Source organism: Notothenia rossii, assembly GCF_949606895.1.
Source record: "Notothenia rossii genome assembly, chromosome: 1".
NCBI lineage: Eukaryota > Metazoa > Chordata > Actinopteri > Perciformes > Nototheniidae > Notothenia > Notothenia rossii.
In genome coordinates, this window is record NC_136912.1 from 56,123,809 (window position 1) to 56,141,233 (window position 17,425).

Below are 17,425 nucleotides of genomic sequence, written 5' to 3' on the forward strand. Positions count from 1 at the left end.
TGGCAAATGTGGCATTCCTGCCCAGGGTGCTTCCACAAACCCACTTCAATCAGCCTGCCCAGCTGGCACGCTTTGACATTCAGGAGAACGGCACGTCGAAGTTGCTGTGCCCTGTGGGTGCCCAAAGGGCGTATATCGAGGCTACTGCCTGTATATGGCAGTCAGAGCAACTCTTGATTTTGACATGGCAGCACTAAAGGAGGCTGTGCCCTCTAATCAGTGGCTGCCCCACTGGGTTGTCGATACTATCTCACATGCCTACGGGGCCAGTGGCCGCCCCCTGCCTTCAGGGCTGAGATGCCACTCTACAAGGGCTGCCCTGAGAGTGGTGCTCCTGGAGACCATCTACGCCGCGGCGTCGTGGGCGTCTTCTGGCACATTCTCCAGTTGTTATCGGTAGGGATGCACCGAATATTCGGCCGCCGAACATTATCGGCTGAAAATGGTTAAAAAGGCCCTTTCGGCTTTCGGCGACCATGCTCGCGGCTGGCTCACAGCCAACATGTCTGGCGCTTGGAGATATTTAAAAATATCAGAGAAAGAGGCGCGGATTGCGATTTGTAAAACGTGTTCAGCTGACATTTCTCGAGGGGGTGTAACTGCAAAGACTTTCACCACTTCGGGATTACTCCACCACTTGAAATCAAAACACCCGGACAAATATGCGGAGTAAGATCAAATCACAAGCACTGACAGCGAGAGACTGTTCAGCGCTGCCTCTCATGTGCTTGATGAGAAGAGGAACAGACTTATGGCTGATAAAGCAGAGAAGCTACTGTTCATTAAAAATAACCACCCACTTTTCCTTAATAACTAGACAAGGCTGGTTTATCATAAGCTTATCTAGTTCTACATGTCTACTCTATACCCACTTTCCTGAACCATTTTCATTGTGAGTTATAATTCACCATCTCAGGTTATCATTAGTGGGAAATGACAGCAGCACAGTGTTCAATATATTGTACTTTTGGTATCTAAATGATACAATGTTGTTTACATTGCTCATGAGGACAGACCACCTTATTTGCAGATTCTTGAAATTGTAATTTAATTTGTAATTGATTGTGGATTTTGTATCCAGTTTTCACTTTATGTATCTTTATACAATGTTTACTACTTTGCTTATGAGGAATTGAATTGTAATTTCATTTGTAAATAGTTACATTCATGTGGATTTATCCAGTTTGCACATTTGTACGCATGCACTTATAGGTGCATTTGTTGTTGTTGAAGGCCTGGCTGTTACAGTCTTTATTTACACTATTTTGTCGTAGGCCTACTGGCCTAGATGTTTATGCAGTTTTAAAGCACCTTGACTTTGTTCTGAATGCACTTTGTTGTAGTTATCCAACAGAGAAAAGAAAATGCACTTGACTTGGAATTAATTTACTGTATACATTCAAAAGTGCTGAATAAATGTTTTATGGACCCATAATAGTGATTATTATTTAAGTTAAGTTTTGCCATAATCATGTCTTTTTCCATAATCAGGCAGCTGAACAACATTGGTAAAAAATGTATACATTATATATATATATATATATATATATATATATATATATATATATATATATTTCTATTAATCATTTTCGGGCATTCGGTTTTCGGCCAACTGTTCTTCGGTATCGGTTTCGGCCAAGAATTTCCCATTCGGTGCACCCCTAGTTATCGGGTTAATGTCGCCACTCCCCATTCTTTGGGCTTGGTCATTTTGCCGAACTCCGCTGCTTCCAGTAGTGAGCAAGGGCTTGTATTCTTCATGACATGGTTGGGATAAGTCATCCAGTGCTTAAGCACCGCCTCTGGCGGTCAGTAGGGACGAAATAGAACAATAGTTACGGCTGTAACTACGGTTCTATGAGTCCTGTCACTCAGAATTATTCTTGTGTGCTCGCGAGAAGAGTCTGGGAATCGATCTGCTAATGAAGCCGGCCTATGTAGCCGTTGTCACGTGGGTCACAGGTGACTTTGTTGTTATTAGGTACTCTAACTGCGCATGCGTGCAATGGATATATCCAGTGCTAAAGCACCGCCTCTGGCGGTCATCCGGGACTCATAGAACCGTAGTTAAAGCCGTAACTATCGTTATGTGCGCGTTCACATAAAAGCAACATTTGACCAATCACAAACATGGAGAAGCGCACTAACAGCGCAGCATCATACTTCCTGAATGAAAAGTCAACTATAATATTAGACAAATATGAAGACGTTAAACTTTAAACATCCATGACTTAAACACTTTATCCAGGATAAAAGCCACATAGTTGCACCTGCAAGGTGAATACAGCTGGTAACAGAAAAAGTGTTTGAATGCGTACATTAACAGGTTTCTGATATCACTGCCCCGTCTAAGACACGATCTGACTTTAATTACATTTGTCTCGAGTGTTTCGTCAACTTAATGTGTTGCTTCAAATAATACTTCTGCATACAGTATGTGACACTGTAAGTGTTGCACGGCCAGATACGGCTCAGCTGACTCAGATAAGGAAATATATGATATATAAACATGATACATTATGTGATAGGAATGATAATGGGACACATCGACGTCTGCACTCACAGTGTCGCGGACTGTACGTAACGTTACTTTGATCCGGTTACTTATGTTGTGGCAGATATTTAAGTAAGCTTTCTTAACACTAATGTTAAAGTCAAATTGCTCTGAAGATGGGAGGTGATATTCGATTAATTTTCACGTTCACACAGTCAGTTGATTTTTGCCGGCCGTCTTTCCTGCAACGGCACTTTTTCTGTATTCCCTTTCTCCTATAATATGACTTGATAGCTTTAAACTCCGCACACTGAGCTCTGATTGGTCAGCAGGCGGTGCTTTCACTGAGTTGATCTCTTCTCCTGGAACCTAACCTACTCTGGACCAGGCTAGCCGTTCAGCATAAGTTACCATGGAGATCTAGCCCGCTAAGAAGTGAACCAGCGTCGTAGGACCGGAAACCCAGAGTTTTCTCTGAAGTTAGCCCGCTAAGCGAAAATCCGGCTTCGTAGTACAGGCCTCAGGACACTGTTCAGAAAGCCTGTTTAAACTCACTCTGACTTATCTTTGGAGGCGTAGGTTCACAAATCTCTCGATAACAAACATCCAGCTGTACTTTATACGTCCTTTTGTACCTGCAAAGAATAAAACATGGATCCATAAATCACAAATAATCTCTGCTCTTATTCCAATAAGCAGTTCAGATGTTCAAGCCTCACACATGCTGAACACAGGGCTGACTCACAGGTAGTGGCACACTCCGTCCTCCCACACAGGCACACTCTTGGTCTCAGAGTACAGGCGGGTGCAGGTGTGAGGCACTCTCTTGCACACTGCGGACACACACACACAAGAGGAGGTGAGAATTTTTCTGTGAGTGAGGAAAGCTGGAGGCTTCAGGAGGGATGAGAGGAGGAGGGCCTTCTCTCTGTCTGACTGATGCTTTTAGGAAAGAATGCTTAAACACTGCCGCCGGTTGTTTAGGTGAGAAAAGACTCCAGGGCAGACAGCCTCTCCTCATCACAGCTCCATCAACTTATTCTCGTAACTTATTCCTTTAAGGACGCTTGTGTACATTGTAATGCTACTATACCAGGACAGGACTGGTTCTGATAAGACTTCCGTATTTATAACAGTAACACTGTTTGACTTTTTAGAAACCTTACAGACGTCGAGACATGTATTTAGATTCAGCCAGTGTATATACAGTTAAAGGATATTTTTAAATTATTTTTAGTTCAGACTGATCAGCTATAAGTGTCTAGTGTTTTTCTTTGATATGTAGGCAGGAATATTTTGTAGGCGACGTTATAGTAATATAAACAAATATTATAATTATTATGATTATTGTTGTTTTATAAATTGTAAAAAATCTAATATAGTTTCTTATATAATATTTCTTTAAATGGAAGAGAAGCAGGGAAATACCTTGTTTTGTGACCTTTTAAAAATGATTTGTCACAAAAAAACAATTATTGTAATAACATTAAGGGAAAACATTTCATATGAAATGTCTTCAGAAAATCGCTAAGATGTTTTTACAGGACTGCCTGGCTTGTTAAGTGGGGAAGTTCATATTTAAGCAGCCTTCATAAGAGATGAGACACCAATAATCTGAATGTTTATATCTGCAAATACATTCCCTTCAAGGGGGAGGATTGTATTCATTCTCTTACATTCTATCCAGGCACATCATCTATTTCCCTGTGGTTTAATGTGATTTATGAAGTTACTAAAGAGAAGAATATCAGCAAAAGGAAGCTCTCATAAATGTTTTTGTTTGTTCACTATAATTCCCTCCTTTTACACTTGACTAACTCATCTAATAAAAAAGTATGAATTCATATATTATTATTTTTTATTAAGTAATAAGTATTTGTTGTTTTTAATTTCTTCTTTTGAGAGACAAAAATAACATGTTTTGTTGTCGGGAATATTAATTTAACTAAATAAATGAAAGACCTTTAAACGTGTGTCTTTTCCTTGTACTGTCCTCTATATACAAAACAATTGTATTTGTATTGAGGCTGTCAGCCTCAGTAGAAATGTTAAAACGTGGTTTCTTCCAGTACACTGTATTGTATGTTCAAAAAGAGTAAAGGAGTGTATATGGAGAGTGGCCATTCAACTTACACTTTGTGAATTTAAAACAGTCGCGAGGAATGGATTTATTTGAAAGGGACAAGGCTTCTCTTATAAAGACTGACAGCAACTTTCTTCATTAATAATGCCGTATCAATGAAGTTCTTCCTGTTAGAAACCTGTTTAAAGCACAGACTACGTTCATATTCTTCTTCAACTATTAAAGCCTAAATGAAAAGAGGACTTCAAATTGTCTGAAGATGAATCTGAGACACAGGAAGGACGAATGAAGAGAGATATTGTTCTCAAATAACAAACTGCTGCCAGGACACTCACTGCAAATAGTATGTTGCTTTGTGCCTTTGCTGCCCTGCCTTCATGTTACATGCATGCCCCTGAGCTAACCAAGCCATTTATAAATGAGTGGGGTAGACTGGCAGTGGAGCGTGCTTCCTGCTTTTAAGGAACCAAAGTTCTATAGCTATCAGGTTGGTTTACATGATGAAATGCAAATCTAATAATGTTTTACTTTAAATTCACACTTCAGATACTATAGTGACTTTCAGAGAAAACTAAACCCTTGGGAACACAAAGACAGGAGAGTAAATCCTGCAGTGACACACAGGCACATCTTTCACTCAGAAGCAGCTATACACCTATTAGAGCGGTATACTGATAAATGCTATGCCTTTAGGAACAAAGATAAATGGTATTGTTTACATTTGAATGGTATTATATAATGGATCCATTTTCTAATCCCTCGCTAACACATTTGTATCTCTTAAATTATGAACATTTCTGGATATTCCTTTTGATATTCTGTCCCTCATTAGTCAAATCAACCTACCATTAAAATGATGGACTGTTCATTTCTTTGTAAGTGGGTAAACTTACAAAATTGGCAAGGGATCAAATGATTATTTCCTCCACTGTAGGTAAATACCTTTATGCTGGGATTTGTAAAAGTAAAAATTAAGAAAAAAATACTTTAAAAATAGAATTACAAACAAACAACTAAATAAAAGAGGTATTGGTATTAAACATAAAGACAAAGAACATGCCAACTCCACATAGGCTAACATGCTACACTATAGTGTGAACATGGTAGGTCTAGCTATATTTCCTAATTTGAGCAGGTCACTCATCAGGAGGTTGCTGGTTCGATCCCCTCTGCAGTCTATTGAACATGAAATGACTCCCAATTGGCTCTCGATGTGTGGGTGAACATTCTTCACTCCTGATGAGCCGCTGGTGGTGGTCTCTGCCAACAGGGTACTACTGTATGGTGAATGTTGACAAGTGTTGGAAAGCGCTTTGAGTTATGCTATCTTCTCAATATTTAGGTATATGGAGAGAGGAATGTAAGAATTTGATTGTATAGTGCAACTGCCTGTTATACTGTATATATGACAATAAAATATCTTGAATCTTGAATATGGAGCTACAGTGGGGCAAAAAAATATTTAGTCAGGCACCAATTGTGCAAGTTTTCCCACTTAAAAAGATTAGAGAGGCCTGTAATTTTCATCCTAGGTATACCTCAACTATGAGAGACAAAATGAGAAGGAAAACAAATCCACATTGTCTGATTTTTAAAGAATTTATTTGCAAATTATGTTGGAAAATAAGTATTTGGTCAATAACAAAAGTTCATCTCAATACTTTGTTATATACCCTTTGTTGGCAATGACAGAGGTCAAACGTTTTCTGTAAGCCTACACAAGGTTTTCACACACTGTTGCTGGTATTTTGGCCCATTCCTCCATGCAGATCTCCTCTAGAGCAGTGATGTTTTGGGGCTGTCGCTGGGCAACACAGACTTTCAACTCCCTCCAAAGATTTTCTATGGGGTTGAGATATGGAGACTGGCTAGGCCACTCCAGGACCTTGAAATGCTTCTTACGAAGCCACTCCTTCGTTGCCCGGGCGGTGTGTTTGGGATCATTGTCATGCTGAAAGACCCAGCCACGTTTCATCTTCAATGCCCTTGCTGATGGAAGGAGGTTGTCACTCAAAATCTCACGATACATGGCCCATTCATTCTTTCCTTTACACGGATCAGTCGTCCTGGTCCCTTTGCAGAAAAACAGCCCCAAAGCATGATGTTTCCACCCCCATGTTTCACAGTAGGTATGGTGTTCTTTGGATGCAACTCAGCATTCTTTCTCCTCCAAACAGGTCTAGTTGAGTTTTTACCAAAAAGTTCTATTTTGGTTTCATCTGACCATATGACATTCTCCCAATCCTCTTCTGGATCATCTAAAATGTATGCTCTCTAGCAAACTTCAGACGGGCCTGGACATGTACTGGCTTAAGCAGGGGGACACGTCTGGCACTGCAGGATTTGAGTCCCTGGCGGCGTAGTGTGTTACTGATGGTAGCCTTTGTTACTTTGGTCCCAGCTCTCTGCAGGTCATTGACTAGGTCCCCCCGTGTGGTTCTGGGATTTTTGCTCACCGTTCTTGTGATCATTTTGACCCCACGGGGTGAGATCTTGCGTGGAGCCCCAGATCGAGGGAGATTATCAGTGGTCTTGTATGTCTTCCATTTTCTAATAATTGCTCCCACAGTTGATTTCTTCACACCAAGCTGCTTACCTATTGCAGATTCAGTCTTCCCAGCCTGATGCAGGTCTACAATTTTGTTTCTGGTGTCCTTTGACAGCTCTTTGCTCTTGGCCATAGTGGAGTTTGGAGTGTGACTGTTTGAGGTTGTGGACAGGTGTCTTTTATACTGATAACGAGTTCAAACAGGTGCCATTAATACAGTTAACAAGTGGAGGACAGAGGAGGCTCTTAAAGAAGAAGTTACAGGTCTGTGAGAGCCAGAAATCTTGTTTGTTTTTAGGTGACCAAATACTTATTTTCCACCATAATTTGCAAATAAATTCTTTAAAAACAGACATGTGACTTTCTGGATTTTTTTTCTCATTTTGTCTCTCATAGTTGAGGTATACCTAGGATGAAAAGTACAGGCCTCTCTCATCTTTTTAAGTGGGAGAACTTGCACAATTGGTGGCTGACTAAATACTTTTTTGCCCCACTGTATATAAATGCGCTCCATGTACCAGTGTGAGCGTGTTAGCACTGCCACAGCCTGGTAGCATGGCTGTAGTAGACCCTGAAGCTTGACAAAAGAACATTTCACCCAGCCATAGAAATGTGCTTTCTCTCCAGTATAATGGAAACCAATGGCAATAGATGGCAGATGGAGCTCAGGGGCCGTATTCACAAAGCATTTTATCTTACCGCTAGGAGTGCTCCTAACTCGCGCTAAAACATTTTACGTAGGAGTTTTTTCTTAAAAGTTATTCACAAAGCCGCTGAGACCTACTCATACTAAGGATAAATCACTAAGAGTGAACTAAGAGTGACGCGCCGTTGCTATGGATTACGTCGATTCTCGTGCATGTGTTTAGAAGCGGTCAGTACGGTGATTGGTTGTTCAGAGCAGGCGGTCTCGGTGAAACTCATCCGCAACATCCCACAAACGAGCCCACTAAAACAAGGAAATAGCCTTGGCTAGAAATGTATTCCTATCAAATAGTTATGGACAGTGCAGTTAGCAGAATACACGCATGATGACAAGTTTGTGCAGACCACGATAATGACGTTGTATATGCACGTTAAAGAGAGAGAGCAAACAATAAAAATACGTAAATTGCATTAAATCAAGGAGGCAATTAAAAGCACCCTGCAAACTATTATCCAATGAGCATATTTCCAGCACTTAAACACTTTCAATAACAGCCCATACTGCCGTTCAAGCCCCCCTATCATGATGAATGAAAACAATCTGCGTGTTGATGGAATGTACTTTCTTTCTATTGACGAACACGTCCTCATCTTTTGATGGCGCAATTATTTGTATGTGCGTACCGTTAATAGCACCGACCGCACCGGGCATACCTGCAATTGCCATGAAGTTGGCTTTGATCCTGTGTAGTTGTTGATTGTCCAAAGGAAACCGGATAAACTGTTGGATGATATGTGGTTTAGAGAGCGCGTTGATGGTTTGGTTTATGGCACGGCTGACTGATGGTCGCGATATTCCTAAATCGTCGGCATTGCAAAGTTGCATTTTCCCTGTTGCTAAATATCGTAGTGTTGCCAAACATTTTATTTCCGGACTAATCGGGTTATTCCTGTTAGTCGGGGGTGTTATTGCATCCCGCACTAATTCCACAACAAGTTTGATACCCTCACGATTTAGCCTATATCTCTTGATCAATTCACAGTCTTCCATTGTCTCCAAAACATTTCGTCTCGCAGCCATTTTCAGATTCTTTGTGAATAGGTCTTACTGAGTTAGGAGTCCTCTCGAGGACTTTTAAGCTCTCCTAAACTTAGGTGCTACTTTTAGGCCTAAATTACTTTGTGAATTGCTCTTAGTGAATACAATTAGGAGTCCTAAATTTAAGACTGACACGCCCATTATGTTTAGGAGTTTCTCCTAAATTCGCCAGTTAGGAGCTACTTTTAGCCCTAAGATCCTTTGTGAATACGGCCCCAGAGCGGCAACAAAAAAATACATTTGAAAAATCTATGTATTTTTCCAGAAATTCTAACACAGATGCTAAAAACTCCTCAGACCTTGTTGTGAGCAGGAACTATTTTCTTTCAAAGAAACTTAGAACATATCACTGCGCAAAGCAGCAGGAAGCGTCTATGGACAGGAGATTTATTGGCCCTTCAGGCACCACACACCATCAATTCCCATTACAGTATATTGGAGGTGAAGCAGACATCTTGTAGCGGTTCGACCACAGTTGCTGGGGTGCCAGTCGAGTCAAACCCTACAAAAGGTGCATGCTACCGAAAGGGAACAATACAGCACATGCCCCTATTAACCAGTTCAGTATTTCTGTATTTTTACCCTGCTAAATTTATACATTTGAAAAAAAACACAAAACACATCTCTTTAAATGCAGACAAAATAATATATTCAATAGTTCAAATGATCAGTGAGTCCCATGTCGTAGTGTTTTAGTACTTGGTCTTGGTCTTGTCTCGGTCTCGGACATATAGGACTTGAGATTTGATGTCAAGACAGCTGTGGCTGGGGATGTGATTGGATGTAAAACGCCCTGTTTCAAATGCAAACATTTAACGTGACTTCACTGACTTACTTTTAAGCACTCAGGTGACTCCGAGTCTTTGCGCTCATGTGCTGCAATGTTTGTAAACATGGGACTGGTCTATAACCTCACTTCCCTCCTCTGCATATCGGACCCTAAAGAAACACCTTTGAGTGTAAATCTGTGTTCATGTCCTAAAACATCACAGAATCAGTGACAATCCGCTACATTTGCCAAAGCAGCCTACTGTATCAGGCCCCACCCTGTGAGTGTATGGAAGCACACTAACTTACACAGTTCACACTGCCGGCCCTTGAACCCGACCACGCAGTCGCAGAGGAACGAGTCTGCTCCGCTCACACATGCTCCCCCGTTGTGGCAAGGCACACTGCGGCAGTCCTGTTGCAGTTCTGAAAGACAACAGCTGCCATCAACATCCTCAGCACAGAATCAGTGAGGGTCTCAGCTTTCAGGCCCACTACTCCACATTATCTACAGCTGTTACACCACAACCCCCTTATGTTTACTACTTTCCTCAATGTCTTTTAAGGTACATGTCATCATCATTGATATTTTAATGACATTCAATACACTATAATAATTTAAATGTAAAAGTAGTAGTATTCTTTTTCCAACAGGACATCCATCTGTTGTATACAGTTTAAACCACAGCAGATGGCAGATGTGCCACCAGAACACCTACCAGGCTTCGTTCTTAAACCTTCTTCAATCTCGAGTGCCAGGCTGATTTTGTTTGTTGTTTCTTCCATCTTCTCTAATTTAATTGGCGGGTCAGGTTCTACAAGACAAAACATTTTCTGTGATGAATCAGCGTAAAAAGATGGCAAAACTTGTCTCTTTTTTTATTAAAAGAGGCAAACCCTAGAAAGGAAGCTTATTATAGACTACTGTTATCTTGTGCTTATAGTCTAGACTAGAGCAGTGGTTCTCAACTGGTGGGTCGCGGACCCGTTTCAAGTGGGTCGCAGATGTGCGAGTGAAAACAAATTGAAAAAAAAGAATTCCTTTTTTTTTTTTTTGGGAGAAAAAGTCAAACTTATTTTGAAGGCCCGATTTTCTAACGCTGTGCATGCAGTAGGTGTTGGACTGAAAGTACCGGAGACCATAAACGGTTTTGAAAACTTCTGTCACGTAGTGATCATCTTCTCAATAAAACATCTTTGCTGATGTTTTTTCGAGTCTTCCGGCCAATCAGAATCAAGATTGTTGCCGGAAGTCCCCACGGAGAATAACTTTGCGGTATAACTATTCTTTATACACCCATGGGTACAACTTCAGATAAAAATGAACACATAATGAAATATGACCCCCGGTTTGATGATTGACAGGTCACAGAACAATGGGGGCTATCTACCCTTACCCACAATTTAAATTATTTCACACAGACTATCTCCTCTTTGCTCTTCTCTCTGTGTGGAGCAGCAAGTTCAGCTGTCAGAACAAAGTGAAAAACAAACAATGGCATAAAATATTAATTGATATGTTGTAATACATCTATTTATTTTCTTCTCAGAATGTACCAGAATGGGTAATTTAAATGTTAGTATTTCAAAAAATCTCCTGGGGGACAATCCCCCCAGACCCCCCTTCTGGGGTTAGGTTTTCAGCATGTGTTACTTTTTATGTTATACAGTTGAGCTTTGATTCCATCATCTCATTAAACCTTATTTAAAAGTATGCTTTTGTTCTGTGAAGGGATATAAGGGACATATGCACTGTACTTCGCTTTAATTAATATTGGATGCTGCAAAGCGTATATATTACTGCAGGATCTTTTGTTGAATAGAGTGGTTCAAAATTTCGGGTCACAATCTATTGGCCAAGGAAAAAGTGGGTCCCGAGGCCTGACCAGTTGAGAACCACTGGTCTAGACCACAAGATAATATCTGTAGAACAATTTGTCCCTATAGGATATACACCATAAACCACTGCACTGGGATGCATTGAGTTAAATACACTATGAAACATTATCATATGAGAATTAAAAAGGAACAAAGGAAGTGTATTCCATACATTTTCTGACTTGTCTGGTTTCATCTAAACCCTGCTAGATAAAATGGACAGCATGTGTCAGATAACTGGATCTGATTCTAGTTTACACTAGAGTAACACCTATTTATCATCCATGCTTACGACCATAAAAGACTGACTTTAATTCTTTGAACATCCTGAGCAAAACCAGAACTTGTTGAATACGTTGGTACGGCATGTTATTAGATGTCATAGAATGATGTCAATCATTTCTGCATGGAAGCACAGTGAATTACTTTATTGGGTGCAACATTACCGTTTGGAAAAAAAACAGTAAACAACAGAATTCATGTTTTAGTATTATAACTGTAACACTCTCCTTAATGTTTATTTCTACTTATTTTACTTACTGGTGCGATGTCGAACGGCTTTTCGAGGCAGGTGAGTAAACTTAGCTGTTATCTTTCCCCTTCTGTCAATGAGCTCTGTGTATCTGCAGAGGAAAAGCAAGTTGTTTAGCATGGACAGCTGGATTACCAGATGAAAGTCTTACCAATGTTCTGTTTGTGTTGTTTATTGAACGGCATACAAGGATCAAGAACTTTCAATGTCCAGACAGGCCAATGTACTGTATATACAGTGGAGGAAATCATAAGAATTTCAAAAAGAAAATCCATAAATTGACATTATATAAAAGATAAACATTTATTAGCATTTAACTGTGTGAAATAAGTATTTGACCCCCTTGCGGAACATGTGTTAGTACTTGGTGGAGAAACCCTTGCTGGACACACAGAGGTCAGACGCTTCTTGTAGCTGGTCTCCAGGTTTGTGAATATCTCCGGAAGGATATTGGTCCACTCCTCTCTGAAGATCCTCTCCAAACCCTTCAGGTTTTGAGGCTGATGCTTGGCCTCTGGAAGCCTCAGCTCCCTCCACAGATCACTGTTGCCTTGGCCGTATGTTCAGGGTCATTTTCCTGCTGGAAGACCCCTCCATGACCCATCCATGACCCATGTCCTCGATGCAGCGAAGTGGTCCTGTCCCCTTAGCAGAGAAACACCCCAAAGCAGAATGTTTCCACCTCCATGCTGACGGATGGTGTTCTGGGGTTATAGTCAGCATCTCTCTTCTCTTCTCATTTGATCCATTATGGTGTAGTGTGTTCCCAATAGTTTTCTTGGTGACTGTGGTCCCAGCTGCCTTGAGATCATTAACAAGTTCCTCCTGTGTAGTTCTGGCTGATCCCTCAGCTTTCTCATGATCATCAAAACCCCACGGGGCCAGATCTTGTGTGGAGCCCCAGACTGAGGGCGACTGATGCTCATTTTGTCTTTCTTCCATTTCTGAATAATGGCACCAACAGTTGTCTCCTTCTCACCAAGCTGATCTTTCATGGTCTTGTAGCCAGTCCCAGCATTGTGCAGGTCTACAGTCTGGTCCCTGAGGTCCTTAGACAGCTCTTTAGTCTTACCCATGGTGGAGAGGTTGGAATCTGATTGGGATTCTGTGGATAGGTGTCTTTTATACAGGTAACAAGTTGATATTAGGAGTACTTTCTTAAAGGAAGAGGACTTATGTAACCGGTCTGTGGGAGCCAGAATTCTTGTTGGTTGCTAGGGGATCAAATACTTATTTCACACAATTAAAGGCAAATCAGTTTATCTTTTATATAATGTCAATTTCTGGATTTTCTTTGTCATATTCTTACTCTCACTGTTAAAATCAACCTACCATTAAAATGACAGACTGTTCATTTCTTTGTAAGTGGGTAAACTTACAAAATTGGCAAAGGATCAAATGATTATTTCCTCCACTGAAGGTAAATAGCTTTATGCTGGGATTTGTAAAAGTACAAATAAATATTAAGAAAAAAAGACTTTAAAAATAGAATTGCAAACAAACAACTAAATAAAAGAGGTATTGGTATTAAAAATAAACAAAAAAGAAAGAAGAAAATGAGTAATAATAAATACCATACTATCTCGGAAAGAATCAACATCTTCTAAAACAAGTTGTATGCTTCTGTCAACCAGTCAAAATGTATTTTCAATTAGACATATGAGTGGACACACTGTGGCCTTTCCTCTTTTATTTGACTGTGAGGAGACAGAAAGGAAAGGCAGAGCAAAGGACCCTGATCCACCCCCCCTTTTTAATAACCACCTACACTCTGCGTTTACCTAGGCAGCTCCTTTGAGTTCTCTGTTTCTGTTGTAGCCCCCAGGTCCTGGGGCTGAGATGGGGGAAGTGTGTGTCCCACATGAGCCCCCTGTCCATTCCCGGCTGGCCTCTTTCTTCTCTCTGATATTTCACCTATTGGCACTGGGTCAAAGATAATCATAATAATAATAATACAAATAATAATAACTATTTCTACAGCACTATTCAAAACAAAGTTACAAAGCTAACATGAAACAGAAGACGAGGTCAACAATCCCCACCATAGCTATACAACGTTGCAACAATATAAAAAAGAAAGTCAAATGAAATCAAACATGGATATGGAGTCAAATCAAGTAGTGGTATTATTAATGAAAGGCTTTAATAAAGAGAGTTTTAAGAAGTGATTTCAAAGAATTCTGCTAGATTCTAAATAGAGACTATTTTACGGACTTATTTGTTATCATATGACATTTGATAGATTCAGTGAAGCTAAATTGTATATTTATATAGTTATAAATAGCTGGGCATCAACAATGTGAGAAATCATTTTCTAAATAGTTGTATCTCCTGTTTGACTAAAGCTTCCGTAAACAACATGATTTGTCTACAGATGAAAAACATTTTTGAGGAACTTCATGATATTATTCTGGGGAAACCTTTGACCCCCCTGCAATTGAGAAAAGGAATCAGCAGATCTTTTTCTTTTGTCTCACTGACCTCTAAGGCATTCATGATACTGAAAGGCTCTTTGAAAACACACCTAATTGCATGTGTTTATGTAAATGAAAGGGTTATAAACATGCTTTCACTCACAGGTAGTAAAGGCTAGGTGTTGGTGTACACTGTGGATCTGTTCCTGCGCTGTGCTTTTCACCGACGTGACAGCCACATGGTACTGCTGTCCTGGAGTCAGTTCACGCAGGGTATATGATCCCAGCTTCCCATTGGGCAGGAAGCGACTCCTCGTGTTCAACCCTCGGGTCACGTTGACCACAAAGCCATCTGGGACGTTTCTCGGGTAGCGGCTCCAGGTGATCAGTGCTGAGTTAGTGGTCACATGTGACAGGGAGAGGTTCTGTGGGGGGAGAGGCCCTGAGGGGAAAACACATGTGGATGCTCACATTACTTCATTGATAGCAGCGAAAGTATTCTTTTTGCAAGTAACTGTAACTTTAACTTGATTTGAACTGATTCTCACCTACACTGTCAGTTTGTTGTGCTGTGCTTTAAAACATTTGTCACCTGGACTTGTATGCTGTTCAATGGTGGAAAGTAACTAAGTTCCTTTACTCAAGTACTGTACATAAGTACAATTTTGAGATACTTGTACTTTACTTGAGTATTTAGTTTTCTTCAAACTTATGACCAATTACAGTTCAGAGGTAAATAGTCTATTTTTCCTCCACTGCATGTATTGAATAACTTTAGTTACTTCACAGATGTGGATGAATGATGTGAAATATAATCAAGTGTTAAATCAGACTTTAGTTCCACCTGGAGTAAATACACAAGCTACCCTGCAGTGTACAAAGTCATTCAAACTAGCTGCACCTTTACCAGCTTTGAGAACACTTTCATGATCAATCATTATAAAACATATCATATCTATTATTCTGAGATGGACCAATCTGCACAATGATTACTTTCACTTTTAGTACTTTACGTATATTTTCATGCTAATACTTTTCTACTTTTACTTGAGTAACATTTAGAATGCAGGACTTTTACTATAACAGAGTATTCCTACACTCTGGTACTTCTACTTTTACTCAAGTACAAGATCTAAGATAATATAATATAATACTTTAATATAGATGACTATTATTTTGTAATAGTAATGATGCAATAATTTGATGTCAGGGTTGAAACTTACAACAGATAGCAAGGTATGTTGTTATTAGGCAACAACACATTAAACTATCAGTCCATCAATGAAAAATGAACCCGCCTGTCCTCATGCTGATTGGTCACTGTCAAAGTCATTTAGACTGGCTGTCTTTGGCTTCTCTAATATCTACGCTCTGTGCTGATGTGCAGAGATGTGTGTTGTATTTTTAATACAGGAGTGATCTAACGACCAGCCGTGTTGTTATTCTTATTTTAATAGCTTTTGAATGATGATATGTAACCTACGTGTCCAGAACTGCAGGGGTCCAGCTGAGTGGCTGGTGGAGGGAAATTCATCTGGTCTGATTCCACTTTGAGTCAACACATCCACCGTGTACATCTGACCAGGGACTAATGCACTGGAAACAGAGAGGGACACACACAAAATAGCACCATGGCAAACAATGCAGGATGCCTTATATTACCTCATAATATATACAGTATACTTCCACTTGAACTACGCTTACCTGGTTGCTATCACACTACTTTATACATACTATACTTATAAAAAATTAAAAATCTATTGCCTATCATTATTTTTGTAAATGTGTGTAATAATTTCTTTTTTCATCTTCATGCATGCCTCCTAATTAATATTTTGCTATGTTTGGCTCTTCACTTTTGCTGTAACATTGTAAATGTCCCCTGTGGGACGAATGAAGGTATTCTGATTCTCATCATTCTCAAAACACTGTTAGGAGCCTCAAATGGTTAAGTAGTAGTGCACTCTGGTGGTTCAAAGGTGTATTACTCCGTTCACAGTGCAGAACTTTAACAGCTCCGTTTAGTGGACAAGTAGGATGCTGCAGGTCTGTACAGTGAAATACAAAAGGACATCAGTGTTGTTTTCAGAGGTGGAAGAAGTAATACAATATTGTACTTAAGTAAAAGTAGAAGTACCAGAGTGTAGGAATACTTTGTTACAAGTAGAAGTCCTGCATTCAAAATGTTCCTCAAGTAAAAGTAGAAAAGTGGACTTCCGGTTATGGCGCTGAGCTGAGAGGCTGACACTCCCCAGCACGGTTGCTATTCTTACTAAAATCCTATTCTAATTAATCGGAACCCACCTAAAACTGCATGGTATTTGCTTCTAAACCCCCGCAACATCCATTATGCCACAGAAACCGTCAAAAAAACCAAAAAAAGTCGGAAGACTCAACAGAAGACGGAGCAAGTGAGGACGCCATGGCCACGCTACAATGCGACAACTCAGCTAGCAAGGAGTGCAAGGGTAGCTCAGAAGCTAACGCTACCACTGACAACACCGACAATGCTATCCTACAAGCAATAAATGGCCTGAAGACAGAGTTTTCGTCTAAATTGGATGGGCTACTTGCAGTCAACAGCGTTAAAAGTGAGCTGACCAGTTGTCAGAAGAGAATATCCGAGACGGAGGAGCGAATATCAAACGCCGAAGATGACGTCGTCTCCCTGCAGAGGAGAGCCGTGAGCCTAGAAGAACAAGTTGCCAAGCTTACCTCGAAACTGGACAGCTCTGAGAACAGGAGCAGAATATCCAATTTACGATTGGTGAATTTACCTGAAGCGGCAGAAGGGAAGGATATTTGCGCATTCCTGGAATCATGGCTCCCTGAAGCCTTGAGATTAGCGCCGCCAGCCTCTCCTATTGTTATCGAGCGAGCCCATCGGCTCTCTGGCCCTAAACTTACTGGTGGCCCGCCTAGACCACTGATCATGAAGTTCCTTAATTACAAGGATAAAGTCCT

General features: G+C 40.4%; 1 protein-coding gene across 3 annotated transcripts in view; it reads right to left on the reverse strand.

Moving 5' to 3' along the window:
* sned1 (sushi, nidogen and EGF-like domains 1) overlaps positions 1–17,425 on the reverse strand; it is a 55,334-nt gene that overhangs the window by 5,368 nt on the left and 32,541 nt on the right. For 2 of the 3 annotated variants that reach the window (XM_079691726.1, XM_079691725.1), the window contains exons 25-32: positions 15,945–16,057; positions 14,625–14,903; positions 13,829–13,970; positions 12,056–12,138; positions 10,357–10,452; positions 9,947–10,063; positions 3,240–3,327; positions 3,050–3,129 (exon numbers count right to left, since the gene is read on the reverse strand). In XM_079691726.1, the coding sequence (XP_079547852.1) occupies positions 3,050–3,129; positions 3,240–3,327; positions 9,947–10,063; positions 10,357–10,452; positions 12,056–12,138; positions 13,829–13,970; positions 14,625–14,903; positions 15,945–16,057 (998 nt within the window). Of the gene's footprint in view, positions 1–3,049; positions 3,130–3,239; positions 3,328–9,946; positions 10,064–10,356; positions 10,453–12,055; positions 12,139–13,815; positions 13,971–14,624; positions 14,904–15,944; positions 16,058–17,425 lie in introns of those variants that run through there. The other variant, XR_013809992.1, reaches the window with a different exon arrangement.